The 21,867-nt window shown below is 33.7% G+C and overlaps 1 protein-coding gene across 1 annotated transcript in view; it reads right to left on the bottom strand.

Moving 5' to 3' along the window:
* Positions 1-12,002, bottom strand: part of LOC127706028 (DNA polymerase delta catalytic subunit-like) — a 38,515-nt gene extending 26,513 nt beyond the window's left edge. The window contains exons 1-8 of the mRNA XM_052210417.1: positions 11,961-12,002; positions 7,708-7,813; positions 6,636-6,730; positions 6,007-6,126; positions 5,414-5,586; positions 4,368-4,461; positions 3,338-3,506; positions 782-1,026 (exon numbers count right to left, since the gene is read on the bottom strand). Coding sequence (XP_052066377.1) covers positions 782-1,026; positions 3,338-3,506; positions 4,368-4,461; positions 5,414-5,586; positions 6,007-6,126; positions 6,636-6,730; positions 7,708-7,760 — 949 coding nt within the window. The 5' untranslated portion in view covers positions 7,761-7,813; positions 11,961-12,002. The remainder of the gene's footprint in view (positions 1-781; positions 1,027-3,337; positions 3,507-4,367; positions 4,462-5,413; positions 5,587-6,006; positions 6,127-6,635; positions 6,731-7,707; positions 7,814-11,960) is intronic.
* Between the last annotated feature and the right edge of the window lie 9,865 nt (positions 12,003-21,867).

Genomic DNA, 21,867 nt, shown 5'->3' on the forward strand with positions numbered 1-21,867 from the left:
GCAGGGGTATAAAATTTTGTGAAGCAAGCAATTCTTTCAAACAGCAGTTACATTGTCACTGACCAACAGTTACAGTTAAGCTGAGATTTCTAATCAGTAAAAGCCTGCTCTATGAAGATATTTTTACTGTACTTAGTTTTGTGTTGAAAACAAGTATCAAGTAACAGTTCATCTTTTACCCCATTTTACAATATATAATCAATCCATTTCTCAACATGCTCAGGTAAGAAATGTAAAACTGACTTAATATTTCATACATATAAAACTCAAATTTCTTCCTTGCCAATGCATATGTATGAGCTATATGAATGGAAGCCACTTTATATAAAAAATAAATAAATAGAGAATGTGTCCATGAGACACAGATGATGCCCCTGCTTGCGTTTAACGTTATAAAGGGGCATTACTCGAGAACGGTAAAAGTGACACCACCCAAATTCGAAATTCATTTGTGTTTTGTGGTAATCAGCATTGTGTATAAGTTTAATAACATTTGGTTGAGGCAAACTAAAGTTAAACGGAAACCAATTTTGGGACATATGTACAAACGTACGGACAGACAAGGGTAACACTTAATGCCCCGTTCAGTGACAGAGGGGATGTAAAAAAGAAAAGTTACTTTTTAATATAGATGCTGGCTTTGTGATGAAAATGCTATGGCAGAAAGTAGAAATGGATATAACTTTGTACACCTCACAATAAAATACATCTTGTACATTGTGAACTTCCATGTACGTAGTATGGTAGGAAGGATAATTATATCAGAATTTACAGTAAATACCTTTCCTTCCTGCACATTCAATATCAAGACTAAGTATTCTAAAGGGAGCAACTTTTGACCACTCTCCTTCTGGCTGGTGTGCAATAAACTCCTCCCACGATACATCTAATTCTATCTGACATCGTGATATGGATGGAGGATTTATAGCATCATCTTTATTTTTATGGCTTTTATGTCTTAGATGGTATTTTCCTGCAGGAATTTCTATCCAACTACAGCCAACAACATTACTGTCAACCATAAACCTAGAAATGATTGATAGAGGGTTTAATACCACATAAGAACACTTGAGGTATGTCTGGAATTAAATAGGACTAAGTATTGTATAGGATTTATAATACTGTGGATTTATTATTATTTGTTTACATGAAACAGAAATTTAAATTTCAACTAAGAACAAATTTTCTATTTATAAGCTTGTATATGCCAACTTCAGAAAAAGCATGAAATCAAATATACTAAAAAAAAATAATTGTTCCTCAATCCATGAAAATTGGTATGCATGAAAACAAATGAATTCACAGTACACTATAATGTACTATTGTGCGTTCACCGAGTCCGATTCCAGTATTATACACTGCCCTACCGGAAGTTCACCATTTTCTGTGTGTTTGGTTGTAAAATAAACAGACATGTTACGTTTTTAGTTAATTTTGTTGCATTCTGTTAAAAATTTGTTGCATTTTTAGCCGTAGTGGATACTTCTGATGGAAATTTAGATGAGAAGAAGTCTGTGAATTTAATTATTGAAATTCACATTCCACAAAATGGGAATGTTCAAAATTTATTTTTCAGAAATGGATAAAAAAGTTCTAGGGTTGGTGGGGTAACTGGAACCACACATATATTTTTATTTGGCCTCATTCAACACTGTGTTTGTCAACTGTATCAGTATTTACATATCTTTTGTGATTCTTCTGATTGAGATAATGGCCAAAGGTTTATTTCCCTCTTTATTAGTTCATTATATCCACACTTTATATATTTGTACTTGGATGAATGCATGTTGCTCTCAAAATTGTTCCACTTGCTATTATACCAGGAATAAATGTATATTCAAATCAATCAAAATTTAATGCATGCACAAATTCACTGCCTTGCATGTGATGTGTAATATCATAAAGAGTTATCTTTCTTACATTCAATTTCTAATAAGGGTTACTGCATGAACATATGAACCTCCTGACGGGAGTACAATATTCCCGTTTTCAGGGGTCTCCTCCCGTCCTCCCGTTGAAGAGAAAAAAATCCAGTGTATAAAAAATTCATGAATGAAAATTTGCAGGTGCCATTTTTTACACTACGATGTTTACAAATGTTTATCATTGGATACGTAAAAACCCGAGTGTATCGAACATACATGTATCCGGTGTATCTAACATTACCTGATTACGCAATATGTGTAGATTTTGACCTGGCCAGCGGCTTATTAACAAGAGATAATAGTTTGATTGAACAATAAACAGGTGATAGGGTATCAATTACTCCATCTGTCTTCTGTTTATGGCACACACCAAGAATGATTAAAAGTAAATACCGGCAATGTGAATGATAAAAAAGTGGAATGTTGTTTTCAAAAGACAAAACATCGATCAGAAGGTTTTGATGCCTATAAAACATTTAATAAACTTTCAACTCTATCAGCAAAGATAATCTAGCTATTTCACACTCCAATGCGGAAGATAAAGGACCTTCAGCATGCAAAAAAAAAAAATCCAAACTCACAGCAGAAAAACATTGACTCAAAGACAATTTACAGCCTTCTCAGTGTTGAGATTAACAACTACACAAACTGCTACCAGGATCAGGATAACTTTAGTATAGAGTCAATTGTATTAAAGGCAGCCAAGTCAGCTTGTACTTATTACATGACATGGTGTTCCAAGACTAGTGCATCAGTTATTAAATAATATAGACTTCTTTTAATAGCTAATATATTTTACAGTGTTTGAAACAATGAGTTTTAAGTTTTCTAGCAAAATTACTTTTTAATGCTTTCAAACTATCATCTATTCATCATGTTATAAATGTATAGCATATTTCTTTGCCAATGACATTGAATACAAATAAAAGAGATGAGGGGCATGAATAAATCAATATACTTTAATTTTCTCTTATAATTAGTACTCAAAGGTAATCATAGTACAAAAAATGAACTTTATTTATGGGCAGTCAACAATCAAAAACAAAGCAAGAAACAGAATCTTCTAAATATTTCTTTCAAATGATATATCATTCAAACAGAAAGGCTACTAGGGTACCTGAAACAAATTACATTCAGATGGAAGATTGAAGAAAAAAACACTTTAAAAGACAAGTTTTACATCAGACTGTTACTTTATCGACACAATTTATGTCGATAAAAAACCTCCTGATCTGAGGTCTAAACTCCTGACCAAAATTTCCCAATCTCCTGATCTGAGTTTTACAGATCACCACATGTATGCATGAATACCAATCAATATCTTCCATACATAAAATCAACTTCACTTAAAACTTTAACTCAATCAATATGAATACAAAGTGAAATCATCAATTGTTTTTCATAAATATTACCTTATTTCAAAATCTATATTACTTTCATAAGACTGGTACCCATAATTGGTGTAACCAGGACATGTAAATCCTTGCTCTAACAGTCGCTTGGAAGGAGCAATCAGTCGCTGAATGGCAACAGTGATCTTCAGAAAAGGCAATTTTCTGTTTCCATGGTATCCATATATACCTGAAAATGAAAATATATAATCAATATAAAGATAAGGGGATGTTGTATGATTATGAATGAGACAACCATTCATTTAAGACCAAAGTTCAAAGATGTGACCTGTAATTGGTCACCTTACTGCCTTTAACTATGAGAAAAATCATCTTTAAAGTAGCCTATTGAAGGCCTCATAATGAAAAAATGTAATACAATTCAGAAGAAATAACTAAAAACCATTTCAAAGGAAACAACAATTCTCAAAACTGGTCCTTTTGGAATACACCATTTTAAAATTTCAAAAGCATGAAACTTTAGCTCTAAAGCTTAATCTGGAGCTACAAATGCACATTCATGCATGCATACATGCTTGAGTAAAAATATAAATCTAATGATGCTTTTAGTATATATATATATATATATATTAGTTAGATATGATGGACTTGTTCAACTGAGAGTCTGACCTATCTATAAGAATACAAGATTCCAGATGCTGACAGTGGTAAAATTTCTGATATTTTGAATCCCTCATTTTTTATGATTTTACAATAGTTATGCAAATGACATATAAATAATCTTGATACATAAAATTTTCATCAAAACCCAAGAACCTAATGCACTAACATACTTCTTTTAAGTATGGTTTAACAACATGATCGATGTTTAACTGGTTGCATACTGTAAATTCAGCATTTATTATTGCAATTTTTTAAGAATGGACAAACATGCAAAATTAATTATTGCGATTTCAGGCAAATCTTCATACAGATATATTTTCAGATAAGAGAATGCAGGTTCTTATTATTGCGATACTTATATATTATTCGCATTAATATAAACCTTGCAATAATTTCTGAATTTACAGTATCTTACAGTTCTACTCACTTTCCCTGGTGACTAGCTCTACACCTAACACAGCATGCTGTATCCCTTCTCTGTTTGACCTCATGTCTTTCTTAACTGCATCATCTAAGGCAGTCTGTAATAAAAAATAAAACAACTTTTGGGACTCTAGTCTTTTATCTTTCATTTGTTTTTCAATAATTAGGATTTAACATTCTCCCATACACTACCACCTGACAAGGGCATCAAGGGGTTAAATATAGAAAAATAATGCAGTATACAATATGTATCACTGACTAACTGATTTTTACAATAAGAATATTTAAGTTTTAATATAAATTTTATTTGATTAATCTCTCTCTCTCCGTGACATTCTCTCATACAATACTTATACTTTTCACTCAACTGTTTTGCTACAATATGTATCATGACTTACTTATTAAAACAATTATTTCAAAGATAAGCATAACTCTAGACTGCATTTTTATTTCTGTAAAATAATCTTATATTGTGTAGTTTTATAGTGTTTCATGTTGGGTACACACAGACTTTAAAAATATATACCAAATTTCTTAAATGACAAAAGCATTAAGCTATAATATCGGTACTAATTGATTTTTGTCACAGATTAATGTTTTTCGTCATTTAAGGAATTTGGTACTGATAATAGATTTCAAACGTCTGTGTTACATCTATTTCCAACTTTCCTAGACTTAAAGTTTAACACATATGTAAAGACATTTGTTTATTGATTAAGACCATAAAATTACATGACGAAGCTTTTGGTTTTTTGTGGTGTGGGTTGCTGTTTCCTTGACATACCGCTATATCTGCTGGTTATATTTCATGCCACTTTTATGACTAGCAAAGTGTATTTGTGTAAGGGAAAATAGTCTGTTAAAAAAAAGATGATTTTTCCTTTAAAAGAAAATTCAGCAAACCCACAGTTAGATAGTTTACATGAATGTGTGGGTCTAGACAGACTTCATATATGTAAATAGAAATGATCAAGATAATCAGTTTGTCCATTTTAATCAAGTGATCTCTTTGTACCTCATATCAAAACAAAAACAATTTTTATTAAGTACCCTAAATGCATTACAACTCTCTGCTTTAAAGCCAGGTTGTGCAGGAACAAAGAAATATGGAGCAAAGCCATGAATGTGTGCTAACACACTGTTTCCATCCATTGTGACACCAAACATTCTGACTATAGGTACAGGTCCACTTGATGCCCCTGGCATATTAGGCATATGCTTCCCTGAAAAAAAAAACCAAAGTTTAAAATCTAATTCAAACAAACTCAATTTCAATTTAAAGAGCAGTAATGCAAATATAAGGATTGTGAGGAAACTTTTCATTTGTCTAACAGAAAGGACTTCTGTAATTTTAGAAGTTATTGCGACCTCCATCAAAAATACTAGGTTTTTTTTTGCAATCCGCCAACATCCAAAATTTGTTTAAAAAGTTTTATAGTAAATAAATTTTGGTTTTTTTTTGTTAATAATAATGCGAAATGATGTGGACAATTAAAAACTTTTGTAGAAGATCTGAATGCATTTTTATGCAACAAATATATATTGTGAAGCCAGTTATGCAAAAGAAGTAATTGATTGTCTGTTTCCCTTGGGAACATATTTTCTAAAATATCCAAAGATCTTTGATGTATAATGTATATTACCAATATAATGATCCACATCAATCTGCTGAAAGACCACCTTATCCTTATGAACATTCAGATCAGGCGGTGGTGGGCGTATCCATTTAGCACATGCTTCTGCATCTTGCGGTCCCATTCCACCTATAATACACAAAATATATATATATATACAAATACATAACATTACTTAATTTCTTTAAAAAAAAAAAATGTTCACCACACAGACAAAAGATAACAACAAATATCCAAATCAATTAATAAGAGTCAGTAGAAAATTATATTAAGACAAAAAAAAATGTCCATTGTTTGCGCTAACTCTAGACCTACCATTTAGACTTTTCTACTTTGGTTAGATGTATAATGGGAGGGTTGAGATCTCATAAAACATGTTTAACCTCCGCCGCATTTTTGCGCCTGTCCCAAGTCAGGAACCTCTGACCTTTGTTAGTCTTGTATGTTTTTTTTAATTTTGGTTCATTTTTATGTTTTGGAGTTTAGTGTGATGTCCCATTTTCTCTGAACCAGTATACATTGTTGTTTAGGAGTCAGCTTTTTCCATGTTTACCCATGACATCCATGAAAATTGGTATCTCACGAATAATACTGAATCCACAGTATCATGCAATTGAAATAATTTCAACTAAGAATACCATCCAAATCTTGATGTGTTTCACTTTCCATTTCATCCAGCATGGCCAGTTCTTCTTCAAAAGCTGATGGATCTTCTTCATCATCAAAATTATATCTATAAATATACACAGATATTTTATCAGTTATGATTTTTATACTCGTCTTTTTGACTTTGAGCTAGCTTTTCACTCACAATTGCTTACTTGCATTCTTTAAAACTTCTTCAATAAGGTATTTTATTTTAAAGTGTTGGTTTCATGGCTTTGTTATATTGCTATGTATTAACAGGTGTTCTGTTTGCTTGCCTTGAACATTAAGGTTTCATAATGAGCAAGAATTGGATATCGATGATATCAACTCTCGTTATTCAATTTCAATGTAAGAATAAACGAGATTTTAGTGAGTTTATTATGACTATTTAAATTCAATAACGAGAGTTGGTATCATGCAGTATTTCAATTATCACAAGTTGTTTCTGTATTTAGTAAATGTTCTCTTTGAGAAAATTTTGCGACTAGTTGATCTAGTTTTTTGCACATACCAGTATGACATCAAAATGTCTTGCATCAAACTTTATCATCAAACATTTGAACTTTTTGTACGCTTCAGAACATAAAATTTTATAAAAATAAGAATTTCAAGTGCAAAGTGTCATTGTTTTGCATATGATGCAAGAAATCATATATCTCCAATGCTATGGAGGAAATGAACATTATTTTGAACTTTGAAAGCTATCAATGACAAAATGAATTGCCAATGGAAATGTTGCAATTCTGTTTCATGATGCTGGATATGCCAATCTAATTATCACATCTTCATATCACACTCTGTGCAATGTGATAAGATAAAGAGATAACAGACCACATGGTAAGAGAATATCACATTCAGTTCACACAAAGTGATTCCCCCTTTTTATTGATATTCACTTAATGCATGCAAACTTGATTTAAACATAACCACTTTGTATGTACTTTTTTCCAATATGTATGTTTTACTAAACTTTTATTTTCAAAATTGTAAGAAACTCATAGAAAGCATGATATAAAATCATTTAAGAATGCATCATCATGTTTGAAAATTATTTTAAAATACCTTGCTTTTTTAGATGGTGGGACTCCATTTTGACTTGATGGTTTCTTGTTCATTTTAAATATATTCTGTTCTTAGTTGCACTGCTTTGAATATCAACAACATAGGTCTAGAAAACAATAAAAAAAACATTGTACATAATCTTATATAGCTTGCAAACTTCCAAGTCAGTTCAAAACAGGAAGTTTATTTCAAGAAACATCATCTCGATTTTTCCATACATCAGATTATAAACTTTAGATACTGTGGATTCATTTTTATTCGTTGGATACCAATTTTCATTGATTTCATTGGTAAAGGTGTACCATGAATTTAAATGTTCAATGAAGTACAAACTTTCTATAGACATGATAGACTTGTAAGCAGACTTCGGCAAAACCACAAAATCAAGTATCCATGAAAATACAAATTTTCCTCCATTCATGAAAATTGGTATCCTTCGAAAATAAATGAATTCACAGTATTATATTGCCCTCATTACCTGTGTTTTTACTCTTAAGTTACAAATGATCTACCATTTTAACTTTTTTGATTCGAGCTTCACTTCAGAGTCTTTTGTAGACAAAACGTGTCTGGTGTACAAAACTTTAATCCTGGTATCTATGATGAGTTTATATGTATACTGGTATAAAATGTAGTTTTTTTAAAACATACATGTGTACAAAAACAAACATTTGTCCGAAACTATTCACTGTCTCCTTCACTTAAAAATTTCTTTTAAAAACGGTATCAAGCATCTGACTTCAATGTAAACATTAATTTATGCAGTTGAGACTGAATACACTTGTAATAATAATGAGCAGTTGCAATCAACCTATTGACAAATTAATAACCTGAAATGACTAAAAAAGAACATCTGGTACTGAATAAAAATAAGGAGGTAAGGTATGATTGCCAATGAGACAACTGTCCACCTGTCACGGAATAGAAGTTCCTTCATAATATAAGTTCCAAATGGAAACAATATTCTGGAATATTATTTCCACTGGAATAAATATTACAGTAATTGTTCCTAACGGAATAAATGGTATAGAATATTTGTTCCAACAGGAACAGATATTATGACATTGTTTATAACAAAGTTTCCGGTGGAACTTCTGTTAGGCGGAACAAATATACGTTGACACACCAAAGTTCAAATAAAGTGGATGCAAGCAATTATAGGCAACCATACAGCATTCAACAAATGAGAAAAACCCATACTGTATAGTCAGCTATAAAAGGCTGACATGTCAGAAAAATATGAAAATTCAATTGAGAAAACAAATGGCCTAATTTATAACAAAACAATTTACGAAAAACAAAAACATGTGCATGTAATGTCTTAAAAGTTCTTACTTTCAAAGCATCAAGAATCAATCAATCTCTACTAGACAACTGATCATGGAAGTCTTGAAAGTACCATTAGGCAGGCCTCTACAATAACTTTTTTTCCAACTTGTCGCATAGGACAAGTACATACCAAAACTTACTTGTCCGAATGAAATTGTAACTTGTCCAACAAAAATCTTAATAATAACCTTTTTTGCATTTTAAGTTGATTCAAGGAACAAAATGAATTAAAACAATAGAACAGAATTTGATTTATTTCTTATGAACATATGTTGAAATACCTTTTAAAAATATGAGTCGAGAATAACTGAATCTAGTCATGTCACAGGACTTGTGTTCTAGTTTTCATCAATGCCACAGTCTCATCAGACTCTACACATGATAGGCCTGTCATAGGCCTGTCAATTTCCACTCATTGGATTTGTATCCTGGCTTTTTAAGTTGAAAAAAGTTTATTCAAATTCAATCAATAAAAAAAAAAGAAGATGAGGTATGATTGCCAATGAGACAACTCTCTGCAAGAGACCAAATGACACAGAAATTAATAACTATAGGTCACCGTATTGCAAGTATTGTTTTTTTCTTCTATATATGATCAAATATGATTTGGGAATTTTATGATAAATGATTTCTTTATTTTTATTTAAAAAATATTTTTGTTAAAAAAATTACGGTATGGTATTTATTATAAAGCAACAGAATAAGGTAGGAAAACGAGGTACTGATTTGTCTTGGTCCCGAAATGTCTCCTGTCTCCTGCGTTGCCAAACTGTCTATTAATCATGTCTATTAAATATGTTTCCTACGGTGCCAAACTGTATATTAAACTTGGAGCCGAATCGTTTCCGAGCTGGTGACGAACTGTCTTGTAAAGTTAACTTATCTACAAAGCGCATCGCTGATTCGGATCAGTAAGACTGGTTTCCGAGAATAGTATGCCTTTTACCTGTTAAAAAGTACATGACAAAGAACCAGTTTTAAATTATCGATTGCAAGTAAACATGTCAAATTAATACTTGTGTTTATCTTCTTTTCTTGTTTTTTGTTTATAATTACTTTGTTCATCAAAGTTGGATTAAATTTATTTTCTGCATAATAATTTAACTTGTCCCGTCGGACAAGCTTGATATAGCTTTTACTTGTCCGACCTTTTTTCCTCTGGTACCGGACAATCGGACAAGCGTTATTGTCGAGCCCTGTTAGGCCAAAAATAAATATATGTTTGTTTACAGTTACCTGACTGATCCTACTTTTGAGCACTGACGAAGTTAGAGTTGCCATAAAAGAAATCAATTGCCTGATACATCCTAATGTTCACAATCGTGAAAATGACAGCTGTTTTAATGAAATTCGCGACTCGATTGATGATATAAACACTTTGCCGCCATTTTTTTCCAATCAATAACAAAGGGAAATAATTTAATCATCAAAAATACGGGTAAACTCACCCCATGGACAACTCGGACCACAGCACGACTCATAATCATGTCGCAAAATGGAAATACCAACCTACCTACCCTATTTCTTTTAATGATGTAACTTTAAACATATATTTTTTTGGGGCTTTAAACAAGTGACACAATCAAACTCTAACAACTGATCATGGAAGTCATGAAAGTACAATGTACCATTAAACAAGTGTGACGCAATCAACAGTCAGAGGAATTACTTAAATGAGTGATTTCTTAAATCACTTCTTAAAGTAACATTTTGTCCAGAAATGTTGCAAGTAATCAAGAGTAGTCTTTCTTTAATGAACACCTATTTAAGTAGTACAAAAAAATCACTAGACTAAGTATTTTTATTTCATTGTACATCCTGGAACTAATTAAGATGCTAAAATTATTAGAACCAACATCCATGTTTATAGGATGACCAGTCATGCCAGGTGATGACCCTGTACTGAATTTAGGATAATGATTTCAGTTTGGCCTGTGCATGTATGTATATTCCTTGGTTATTTGAAGCACCCCTCGAGGGCCCAAGTACATTTTCAATTAGTAGTATGTATGTACAGTCTTCTGTTTTTCAGAACACCGCTCCAGAGCTGTGAGGATACAGTGGAATCTTGTTTACACTCCCTATTATGATCATTGGAGATGTGGCACCAACTTATATACAACTTCTATACTTTTAACTTATTATACACCACAGGTTCAGACAAACGGACGAGAAATCTGCAGTTTAGTCTCCAGGTCCATGTCAGGGACCACTTTGACCAACCGAGGCCCCAAAGTACCCATTCTAGTTTAAACTTCAGCATGTTCAGTCTTGGTACCCACACATCTGGGGCACCACCAGAAAGTCACCATACTGATGTTCTATCGTCCTGAGTCGGGATAAAATCCTAGAACTTCAGCAACATAGCCATGAGTCTTTGCCACTAGGTCACAAATCCACGCATATACAATCTAATCAAAAATTTAAAATACATACAAGCAATGCCAATGGCCTTGTTATCGACTTTTAATGATTTCAGACAAAGCTTGTCCATGTCAGGTTTATTGTTTCATTTGCATCGTTCCATTGAGATTTATTTACGAGTTTCAATCTTCTCTTATTATATTTGTTTACTTTTCTTTGCATATATCATGTATATAGATAATTTTAGATCAGACAACTGTGAAAAATCACTGCCACTGGGAGACTTTTGTTCAATCTCTCTCAAATACAGATCGGGAGGAATTACTTTTTCTATTCTATTTGTAAAGAAGATAATGGTTATACTTCACGTAGTGCATGTTGCTAAATTGAAAGTTGCCACTTATCAGTTTGAGAGATGTCAGTTTCCTTGTTCATCGTCTGGTCCTATAAACTAAAAATTTTACAACCGAACTGAAATGACATCTTCAATGTCTAAACATATCATCACAAATATGCTTCAACAAGATATAATAATTCAAACAAAATTAAATTTAAGTTACCCGTCGTCATCAAAAAACAAAAATAAAGCGGGAAATGAAAACCGGAAGTAAATAAGTTGAGATACAGTTTAAGACCACAAATCCAACTTAAAAATAAAACAGACAGGAATGGTCAAGTTTCATCTTACAACGCAATTAATATTAGGCCAAATACAAGTTCGCTGACCAACTAACTTTTCTGCACTATCTGAAAATTGTAATTTTCGGAGGGACTGAGGAGTATGTTTGAATTTTAACCTTGTGTCTGAAAGAGGAGATCGTGAAACTGACATAGGGCATAGGGAACTGTGTGATAACCCATCTTTTTTGTATATATATATATATATATATATTTTTTTTTATGTTTTATTTTTTCTTTTAGTTAATATTACTTCATACATTAAGGATTTTTCACTTAAGTTATGTGTTCTTGCTCTTATCCATTCTATTTTACAATAATACTAGTAGTAGTTTTTATTTTCTACAAGCCTGGGGTACATTCCCCGGCCCGGCAAGCGCATGTAAGCTGGGCCTGATACATCTACCCATCTTTTGGTCATAGATAACATTGACCTAATATTTCAGAATTAGACAACGGCTATTCATTAACTGTAGGGGTATTGGTTTTTCGGGACAGGCCACTATTTTTTCGCCTTTGATAAAAACAGATTTTATCAGTATTCAGCTTTTTTTTTAATAATTTCAATAGAAACAAATTGTTTTTTCTTCTTTTTTATCTCTCAGAAACACGTTGTTTTTTCATGAAATTTAGAATCTAATACCATGGAGAGCATGGTCTATATATTAACTGAGGTGGGTACGAATTTAAAATCATTACATTGCCTAAAAGTTTCAAACGATTCAGTAATATTGTTCGGTCGAGGCATTCCGATTGTTTGTTGCTAAACGTCCAGCGGCAAATATTTCATGCATGTTCTGCACGATACCCTATAAGATCCAATATTAGAATACTGCAAGGAACAGAAGTGTGCACAACATTATCATTCAATATTCGTTAGATAAAAGTGATATAGTAATCAATTTTAGCGCAAGATTAAAATCTTCCAACAGCTAGATACACGTACATGATCCAAAAACCTCCCAATCAATTTGAATAGAATAGAATAGAATAGAATATTTTTATTTCCCAAATTACAGGGCCCATAAAGGGCATAAAATCAGATACAATTGATTTACATAATTGGTAACAACAACAATAATAGTCACTTGAAAATATATATTTAGTATATAAGCATTGGTCAGAATCAGAGCCAAAAACCACATATATATTGTGAATAAAAGAATAAAATTACATTATATGCATTCATTCTCAAATCATTTACTTGACTTAGTGTCAATATGCATATACCTGATCTCCTTAATTCAAAACAGTCACAAATATAACAGCCCAGTTTTTCCATAAGAGTTACATTTTCTTGAGTCAAGAGCCATAAAAATTTAGAAGATTTATTTAAATTTTTAAAATTATAACAATTGTCAGATATGTATTGAAAAAAGTCTTCCCTTTGAGTATCATAAAGAGGACATTCTAACAAAAAATGAAGCTCATCTTCAACTTTACCAAGTGAGCAATTTGAGCAAAGACGCTCAGATCTTTCTATATATTTTTTTGAATATCTGTCTGTCTCAATTTTTAAAGAGTGAGCACTTATTCTTAATTTACAAATTGACTGCCTTTTTTTAAAATCCTGTAGTTCTAAATATTTTTCTTTTTTAAAACATTTTTTTATAGAAAAATAAGTACCAAGCTTCCCTTTTTCAGAGTTAATTGTTTGATACTTCAGTCTATTCCAAAATGTTAAATAACTTTCACATAGTTTATTTTTAACATACTGACAAAAAGAACCAATTGATTGGTCAAAATTTGGTAAATCAATCTCTCTCTGAATATAATCTATACTAGAGTACCATGTTTTTACATTAGAAATATGTAATTGTTTACAACATATGAATGCATCAAATAATAATCCTTCTTTCAAACCTTCCAGTCTATGACAATATTTTAACATTGTTAAAATTATAGTAAAATAAATAGGAAATCTACCAAGCTCTGACATCACAGCTATGTTACTGGACTTTCTGTTTACACCAAGAATATATTTCATAAATTTGTTATGAGCTTTTTCAGAGGAATCCTGACCAAAAACTTTTTCCAATATATAATCATTATCTTTTTTACATGCAGCTGAATCAGTACGAAACATTCCCCATATTTCACTGCCATATAATAGTATGGGTTTAATTGTATGATCATAAAGATGTAAAAAAGTGGCAATACTAGGGTTAGATGATGACAAGCATCTCTGTAGCTTAAAACATGCTTTTAAAGATTTGTTGTATAATTGATTGTTCCTTAGTTTAAACATTTTTATTTGCTAAATTAGAGCATAATGGATGAGACAGAAGTAAATAGATCGTATGAAGTCTTCTCCAGAAAACAAAATGAATATATACAATAATAATAATATAATGAGCATGCATGTAAAGCAAACAGTTTATTGAATATTATCCGGCTATTTTACATTGAATATTATCCGGCTATTTTACATTGAATATTATCCGGCTATTTTACGAAATTTTCCTTTGATCTTACTGACTAATAATTTCCTTTCTCAGCACAGTAGAGTGATATGAAAAATTATCGCTAGAAACTAAGGGCGCACGTGCCATTGTCAATGAAATTAACAACGTCGTCATATGTAAAATAGCGATAAACCGATTATCATTGGTCATCTCAACTCATTACTTTTCTCACTTTTGCCGTACCGGCTCAAGCGAGAAAATCAATCTCGTTGAGATGACCAACGATAATCTATAATTATACGAGCTGTCGATGAAAAAGAAAACAAAAAATAAGTAGCATGCAGCAAAGATTGAGAAGTCATACAACTCTGATGATGGTCCGTGTCAGTATCAATAACATTTCATGAAGGTACAAGAAATATGTTTGACCTTTTGATGAAATTTTGAACATGTTCGGATATTTTGTTCATTCGAAAGGTTTTTGTGTCCAGTGTCAAATTTTGATGCACATTTAGCAAGATAGGAAAAAAAAATAACAATGTATCCGTGCAATTGGTAGATTCTACCAGGCGGGTCGACCGGAATGATGTCTGTTGGTCCATATATTTTTTTTTATTTATGGCTATAGCATCTCGGAAGGGGGTACTTCGATCTTTGTTCTAGTAGGAACAAACAGCTGATACATCCAGTAATCTGGTAGGGATGAACAGCTGAGACATCCAGTAATCTGGTAGGGATGAACAGCTGAGACATCCAGTAATCTGGTAGGGATGAACAGCTGAGACATCCAGTAATCTGGTAGGGATGAACAGCTGAGACATCCAGTAATCTGGTAGGGAAGAACAGCTGAGACATCTAGTAATCTGGTAGGGATGAACAGCTGAGACATCCAGTAATCTGGTAGGGATGAACAGCTGATACATCCAGTAATCTGGTAGGGACGAACAGCTGAGACATCCAGTAATCTGGTAGGGAAGAACAGCTGAGACATCCAGTAATCTGGTAGGGATGAACAGCTGAGACATCCAGTAATCTGGTAGGGATGAACAGCTGAGACATCCAGTAATCTGGTAGGGATGAACAGCTGAGACATCAAGTTACCTACCCTTTTCATATATTTTTTATTTTCAAAAAGTATATACCGTATTACTTATGTTTTATTTACGACAGTGGTTTAAAATCGCATCTGTGAAAATAATCGAAACCTTTATATCACCAACCTTATCCAATATTTCCTCTTACAACGACCTCAAAAATCAAGAGCAAGAGAAAAATGGTAGACAGACAACAAAACAATTTCCTGATTGTATCAAATAGCATTGTAAACACTATCAAAAAGTAATGTAGAATAACATCTTTTGCATTTAATCCAGTCTGATCACGTGGAGAAAATCTGTGACTGAAAAAGTCGATGTGACTTTCCACAATCCGGTCCTCTTTTCCTAGAATGTGGCCTACCGAATTGAATGTATCAACAGGGTTGTAGTTATACGAGCAACACGACGGGTGCCACATGTGGAGCAGGATCGTCTTAACCTTCCGAAGCACTTGAAATCACTCCCAGTTTTTGGTAGGGTTCGTAATTCTGTGTTGCAGACTGTTCTTTGTCTTTTGGTCGTTTCTCGTTTTTTTTTCACCATGGCATTGTCGGTTCGTTTTAGAATTATGACATGTATCAGTTTGACTATTGCATAAAGTAAAATGTAGCCAAATGTTTGAGGAACGTATTGGAAGAACATTTTAGTATTGTTATACAAAAAGGGACCATACGGGGGCTCGGATTCTGAAGTGTTCCGTGCGTTCAGTATGGTGTTGTTAGAACCTTCAAGTACCCAATGAAGCTTCTGTACTGTTCGTTACTGTTGATAAAACTGTTGTCTATTTTTTCTCTCTTTCCTGTACTGTATCATCTGTATTTCTTTATTTGTATGCTTGAAGATTCACATCTCCTTATAAATAAAATGCTTCGCCGAGCGCAGCTGGATACGACCGCAGAGGTCCAACCCTGAACAGTTGGGGCAAAAATGGACACAATATTCGTGCTTGATACAGGTCAGAATTTGGATTGAAATTAAATGTTTGACAATAATAGGTTTCTGAGACAGAATAACTGTAGTCAAAGAACTTAGAATTGGTTACATAATTTGAATTTATATTCAATTTTTTTGCTTTTGTGCAATACACTATGCTATTGCGAATTGACCCCCCCCCCAAAAAAAAAAATTAACCCCCCCCTTTTTTTTGCTTTTGTGGAATACACTATGCTGTTGCGAATTGACCCCCCCCCCCCCCAAAAAAAAATAAAATTAACCCCCACTTTTTTTTTGCTTTTTGTGGAATACACTATGCTGTGGCGAATTGACCCCCCCCCCAACAAAAAAAAATTTCAACCCCCTTTTTTTTTGGCAAAAAAAATTTGTTTCACCCCACCCCTTTTTTTTACAAAAAAAAATATTTGAAGAGATTTTCTTTTTAATTTCTGAAATCTGTAATGAGAAAAAAAAAATTGTTCCCCCCCCCCACAATTTCTTTTTCACCCCCCTCAATTTTTTTCACCTCCCCCTCCCCTTTTTCCAAAAAAAAAATGTCTTTCCCTCATGATATGGTCATTATCTCAATTAAAATTTCCAATGGAGTTTGCAACCATAATTACCCATTTAATTACATCATAAAAGTCTTAAAATAGAAAATGACATACATAATCATGTCTAAAAATAACATATCTTTAATCAGCAATTTTATTAGTAACTTCTAAAAATAAATTGACAGCTTATCACCTCAAGACAAATGTATTTATCAAAGTTGTACAAAAATCGAACATGTAAAAATGTTGTTTGTTTATAGTTGACTAGTGTTTGGTTAATTATTGTAAGGTCGGTTCGATTGGGATATTGAGTTCATGCACTAGTGAACTCGGGTGGTTTAAAGTCATTAGAGCCATTGCAGTCAAAGTGTACAGTAGCATTTTGCCTAATAAATAATATTATTAATTATATTATTTATTTTCAGATTTGTAGACCACTAGTATGGGGAAACCAGTACATGTACAAGCTGCCTAATACCTGTGTATTTATATGAACTTTCCACAATATTATAATCATATTTATAATAAAATGTGCGCTTGTCTCTGCAAGTGGCGTCTCCCATGTAAGAGTTTGTGGTTATTTGATAAATATTTTATGTTCGTTTGAGTTTACGAATTAGAATTTAATACAAAATTTCTTTATACATAATTTTAAAGCAGTGTAAGGGAGGTAATTCAAATTTAACATTGTGCTTAAAAGTGATTGTCCATTAACTAGGAAACCCTTGTTTTTTCCCCCAAATTCCTAAACGGTTTGAGCCATTACCCCCAAAGCCAACTCTAACCATCCCTTTGTGGTATGGAAACTTGTTGTACAATTTCAGAGAGATCCATAAACCGTTCCACAAGTTATTGTCTGAAAACTAGAAAAATGCTTATTTGGGCCCCTTTTTTGGCCCCTTATTCCTTAACTGTTAGGACCATAACCCCCAAAATCAATCCCAACCTTCCTTTTGTGGTTATTAACCTTATGGTAAAATTTCATAGATTTCTTTTAACTGATACTAAAGTTATTGTCCGGAAACCAAGTGTCTTTGGACGACGACGACGAAGTAATACCAATATACGATTTGCGGTCGTATAAAAACTCTCCTAGTCACAATTTTTCAAAATATTTTAATATTCTCCCTCAACGAAGGTAGCAGGGGGATAATTGTCAGTTCTTCCCTCCAACAATTAAAAGTTTTGTCATAAACTCACGAAAGTTCAGATCTAAGCGTTTACATATCATATAGATTGATTATAAATGTTGCTAGAATAACATCCAGTAGCAAATATTTCATGCATATTCAGGACAACACATGAATGATTTTGTTAGTTGATACACTCTTCTAAGTGACGAAGAAACAGAATATAGTAAGGTAATCTTGACCTACATTTTAAACAGGAATGACTTTAACATAAGTGTGAAATCTACAAAGCATTATCGAAAAAATGATTTTTTTGCACATCAGCTAAAACGTCTAAAAGGGACTTTTGAAGATTTTTTTTTATAAATTATGTTACTGATGACAACTTTGCATTTGTGTTTTTTTTCATTTGCTCTTACACATAGGAATTTTATAATGTACTGTAACATGAAGATTGTTTTTTCATATGACAAAAAAATCTCCGGAGTAACTAGATATCATTGAGATGGGAGCCATCTCTGTGGGCCCCGCTGTGAATTATGTGTGGTAAAAAATTTGTATCTTTATCATTGGACATGGGGTTGTCAACTGAAACCGAAGTTTATGACCTTGACCTTTGACCTAGGAAGTTGTACATTAATTATGACACACCCTCTGGTGTTGGTTTATATACATGTCAAGTATAAACTTTGAAATCATAACGGTTCTCAAGATATAGAGCGGACACGATCTTTACCATAGGACATGGGGTTGTCAACTAAAACCAAAGTTTTTGACCTTGACCTTTGACCTAGGAAGTTGTACATACATTATGACACACCCTCTGGTGTTGGTTTATATACATGTCAAGTATAAACTTTGAAACCATAACGGTTCTCAAGATATAGAGCGGACACGATCTTTACCATAGGACATGGGGTTGTCAACTAAAACCAAAGTTTTTGACCTTGACCTTTGACCTAGAAAGTTGTACATACATTATGACATACCCTCTGGTGTTGGTTTATATACATGCCAAGTATAAACTTTGAATCCTAACGGTTCTCTAGATATAGAGCGGACACAATTTGTTAAGGACGGACGGACAGACAGACGGACGGACTGATCACTTTAGGGCGTCCGCCATTCGGCGGGGCCTTAATTAAAGGACCTTTAAAAACAGCCTCACACTTTTTTAGTTTCCATTTTTTTTAAAGAAACAACCTTTAGGACCTCATGGCATTATGCCAATCTTAACTGCAAGAAGTAATGCATTAGTCATGGCCATGTTAAAACATATATTGTAGTTAACAAGAAATGATTGTAACAGGATGCTGTTACGAAGTCTCCCAAACGAAGCTCCCATAATTCGTAATTCCCAGGGTCGACTGACATTGGGCAACGTCCAGTGAAAATTGGTTTGGTCCAGTAAAGTTATATGCATTAGTGATGCCTGGGGACTAACCTTGTATATCATTCAAATCATCTTGGTATGACAAACCAGAATATATATGGTTTAGGGGTGGGGATCTCGACCATTTACAAGATACTAGAGCATTGGGGGTGGGGAGGAACCCCTGGGGACTGGCCCTATACGTCATTCAAATGTTCATTACATGACGAACAGGAATATATATGGTTTAGGGGTGGGGATCTCAACCATTTACAATATATTAGAACATTGGGGGTGGGGGGAACCCCTGGGGACTGACCGTATTCGTCATTCAAATGTTCGAGACATGACAAATAGGAATATATATGGTTTAGGGGTGGGGATCTCAACAATTTACAAGATATTAGAACTTTCTCAAATGGCAGGGGGTCGGGATGACCCCTGGGGACTAACCCTGTTTATCATTCAAACCATCTTCGCATGACAAACCAGAATATATATGGTTTAAGGGTGGGGATCTTGACCACTTAGAAGATATTAGAACTTTCTTAAATGGCAGGGGGTGGGGGTGACCCCTGGGGACTAACCCTGTATTTCATTTGATGTGCTTTATCATGGCAAACCAGAATATATATGGTTTAGGGGTGGGGAATTCGACCATTTACAAGATATTAGAACTTTCTCAAATGGCAGGGGGGTCGGGATGACCCCTGGGGACTAACCCTGTATATCATTCAAACCATCTTAGCATGACAAACCAGAATATATATGGTTTAGGGGTGGGGATCTTGACCACTTACAAGATATTAGAACTTTCTTAAATGGCAGGGGGTGGGGGTGACCCCTGGGGACTAACACTGTATTTCATTTGATGTGCTTTATCATGACAAACCAGAATATATATGGTTTAGGGGTGGGGATCTCGACCATTTACAAGATATAAGAACTTTCTCAAATGGCAGGGGGTAGGGATGACCCCTGGGGACTAACCCTGTATATCATTCAAACCATCTTAGCATGACATCCCAGACTATATATGGTTTAGAGGTGGGGATCTTGACCACTTACAAGATATTAGAACTTTCTTAAATGGCAGGGGGTGGGGGTGACCCCTGGGGACTAACCCTGTATTTCATTTGATGTGCTTTATCATGACAAACCAGAATATATATGGTTTAGGGGTGGGGATCTCGACCATTTACAAGATATTAGAACTTTCTCAAATGGCAGGGGGTCGGGATGACACCTGGGGACTAACGCTGTATATCATTCAAACCATCTTAGCATGACAAACCAGAATATATATGGTTCAGGGGTGGGGATCTTGACCACTTAGAAGATATTAGAACTTTCTTAAATGGCAGGGGGTGGGGGTGACCCCTGGGGACTAACCCTGTATAACATTTGATGTGCTTTATCATCACAAACCAGAATATATATGGTTTAGGGGTGGGGATCTCGACCATTTACAAGATATTAAAACTTTCTCAAATGGCAGGGGGTCAGGATGACTCCTGGGGACTAATCCTGTATATCATTCAAACCATCTTAGCATAACAAACCAAAATATATATGGTTTAGGGGTGGGGATCTTGACCACTTACAAGGTATTAGAACTTTCTTAAATGGCAGGGGGTGGGGGTGACCCCTGGGGACTAACCCTGTATTTCATTTAATGGGCTTTATCATTTAGAACATTTTCAATTAAAAAGATTGTGTCTATCACAAACGGTTTTCAATTTATAATCATTTGAAAATTTTAAAAAATAAAATCCCATAGGGTTCTATAGTAAAACCCTCTTTTCTTTTTGCCCCTCAAAGTACCCCTTTATAAACCCCATTGCACAAACAAAACCCTGATTGCACCACTAGACATGTTAGTCTAACATATTGTGAAACCCTAAGTTAATCTGACAAGCGGTTTTGGAGAACGGGTGCGGACAAGTTCAAATCTAAAAGCGGCGGAAGAAGAAGAAGAAGAAGAAGAATAATAATAAGAACTGAGCAAAAACAATAAGTCTTCCCAAACTTCGTTTGGGAGACTTAAATATAAAATAAAATGCTTCGCTGGGCGCAGCTTGATACGACCGCAGAGGTCGAACACTGAACAGTTGGGGCAAGTATGGACACAACATTCAAGCTTGATACAGCTCTGAATTTGTATTGTGATTAAATATTTGACACAGCATAGGTTTCTGACACAGAAAGAATGTGGTCTAAGAACTTGAATTTTTTTAATTTACCTATTATGGTCCAATGTCCAAAATCAAAATACATGGTTAGATTCAGCATATCAAA

This window comes from Mytilus californianus, unplaced genomic scaffold (assembly GCF_021869535.1).
Source record: "Mytilus californianus isolate M0D057914Y unplaced genomic scaffold, xbMytCali1.0.p SCAF_6, whole genome shotgun sequence".
NCBI classification, from domain to species: domain Eukaryota; kingdom Metazoa; phylum Mollusca; class Bivalvia; order Mytilida; family Mytilidae; genus Mytilus; species Mytilus californianus.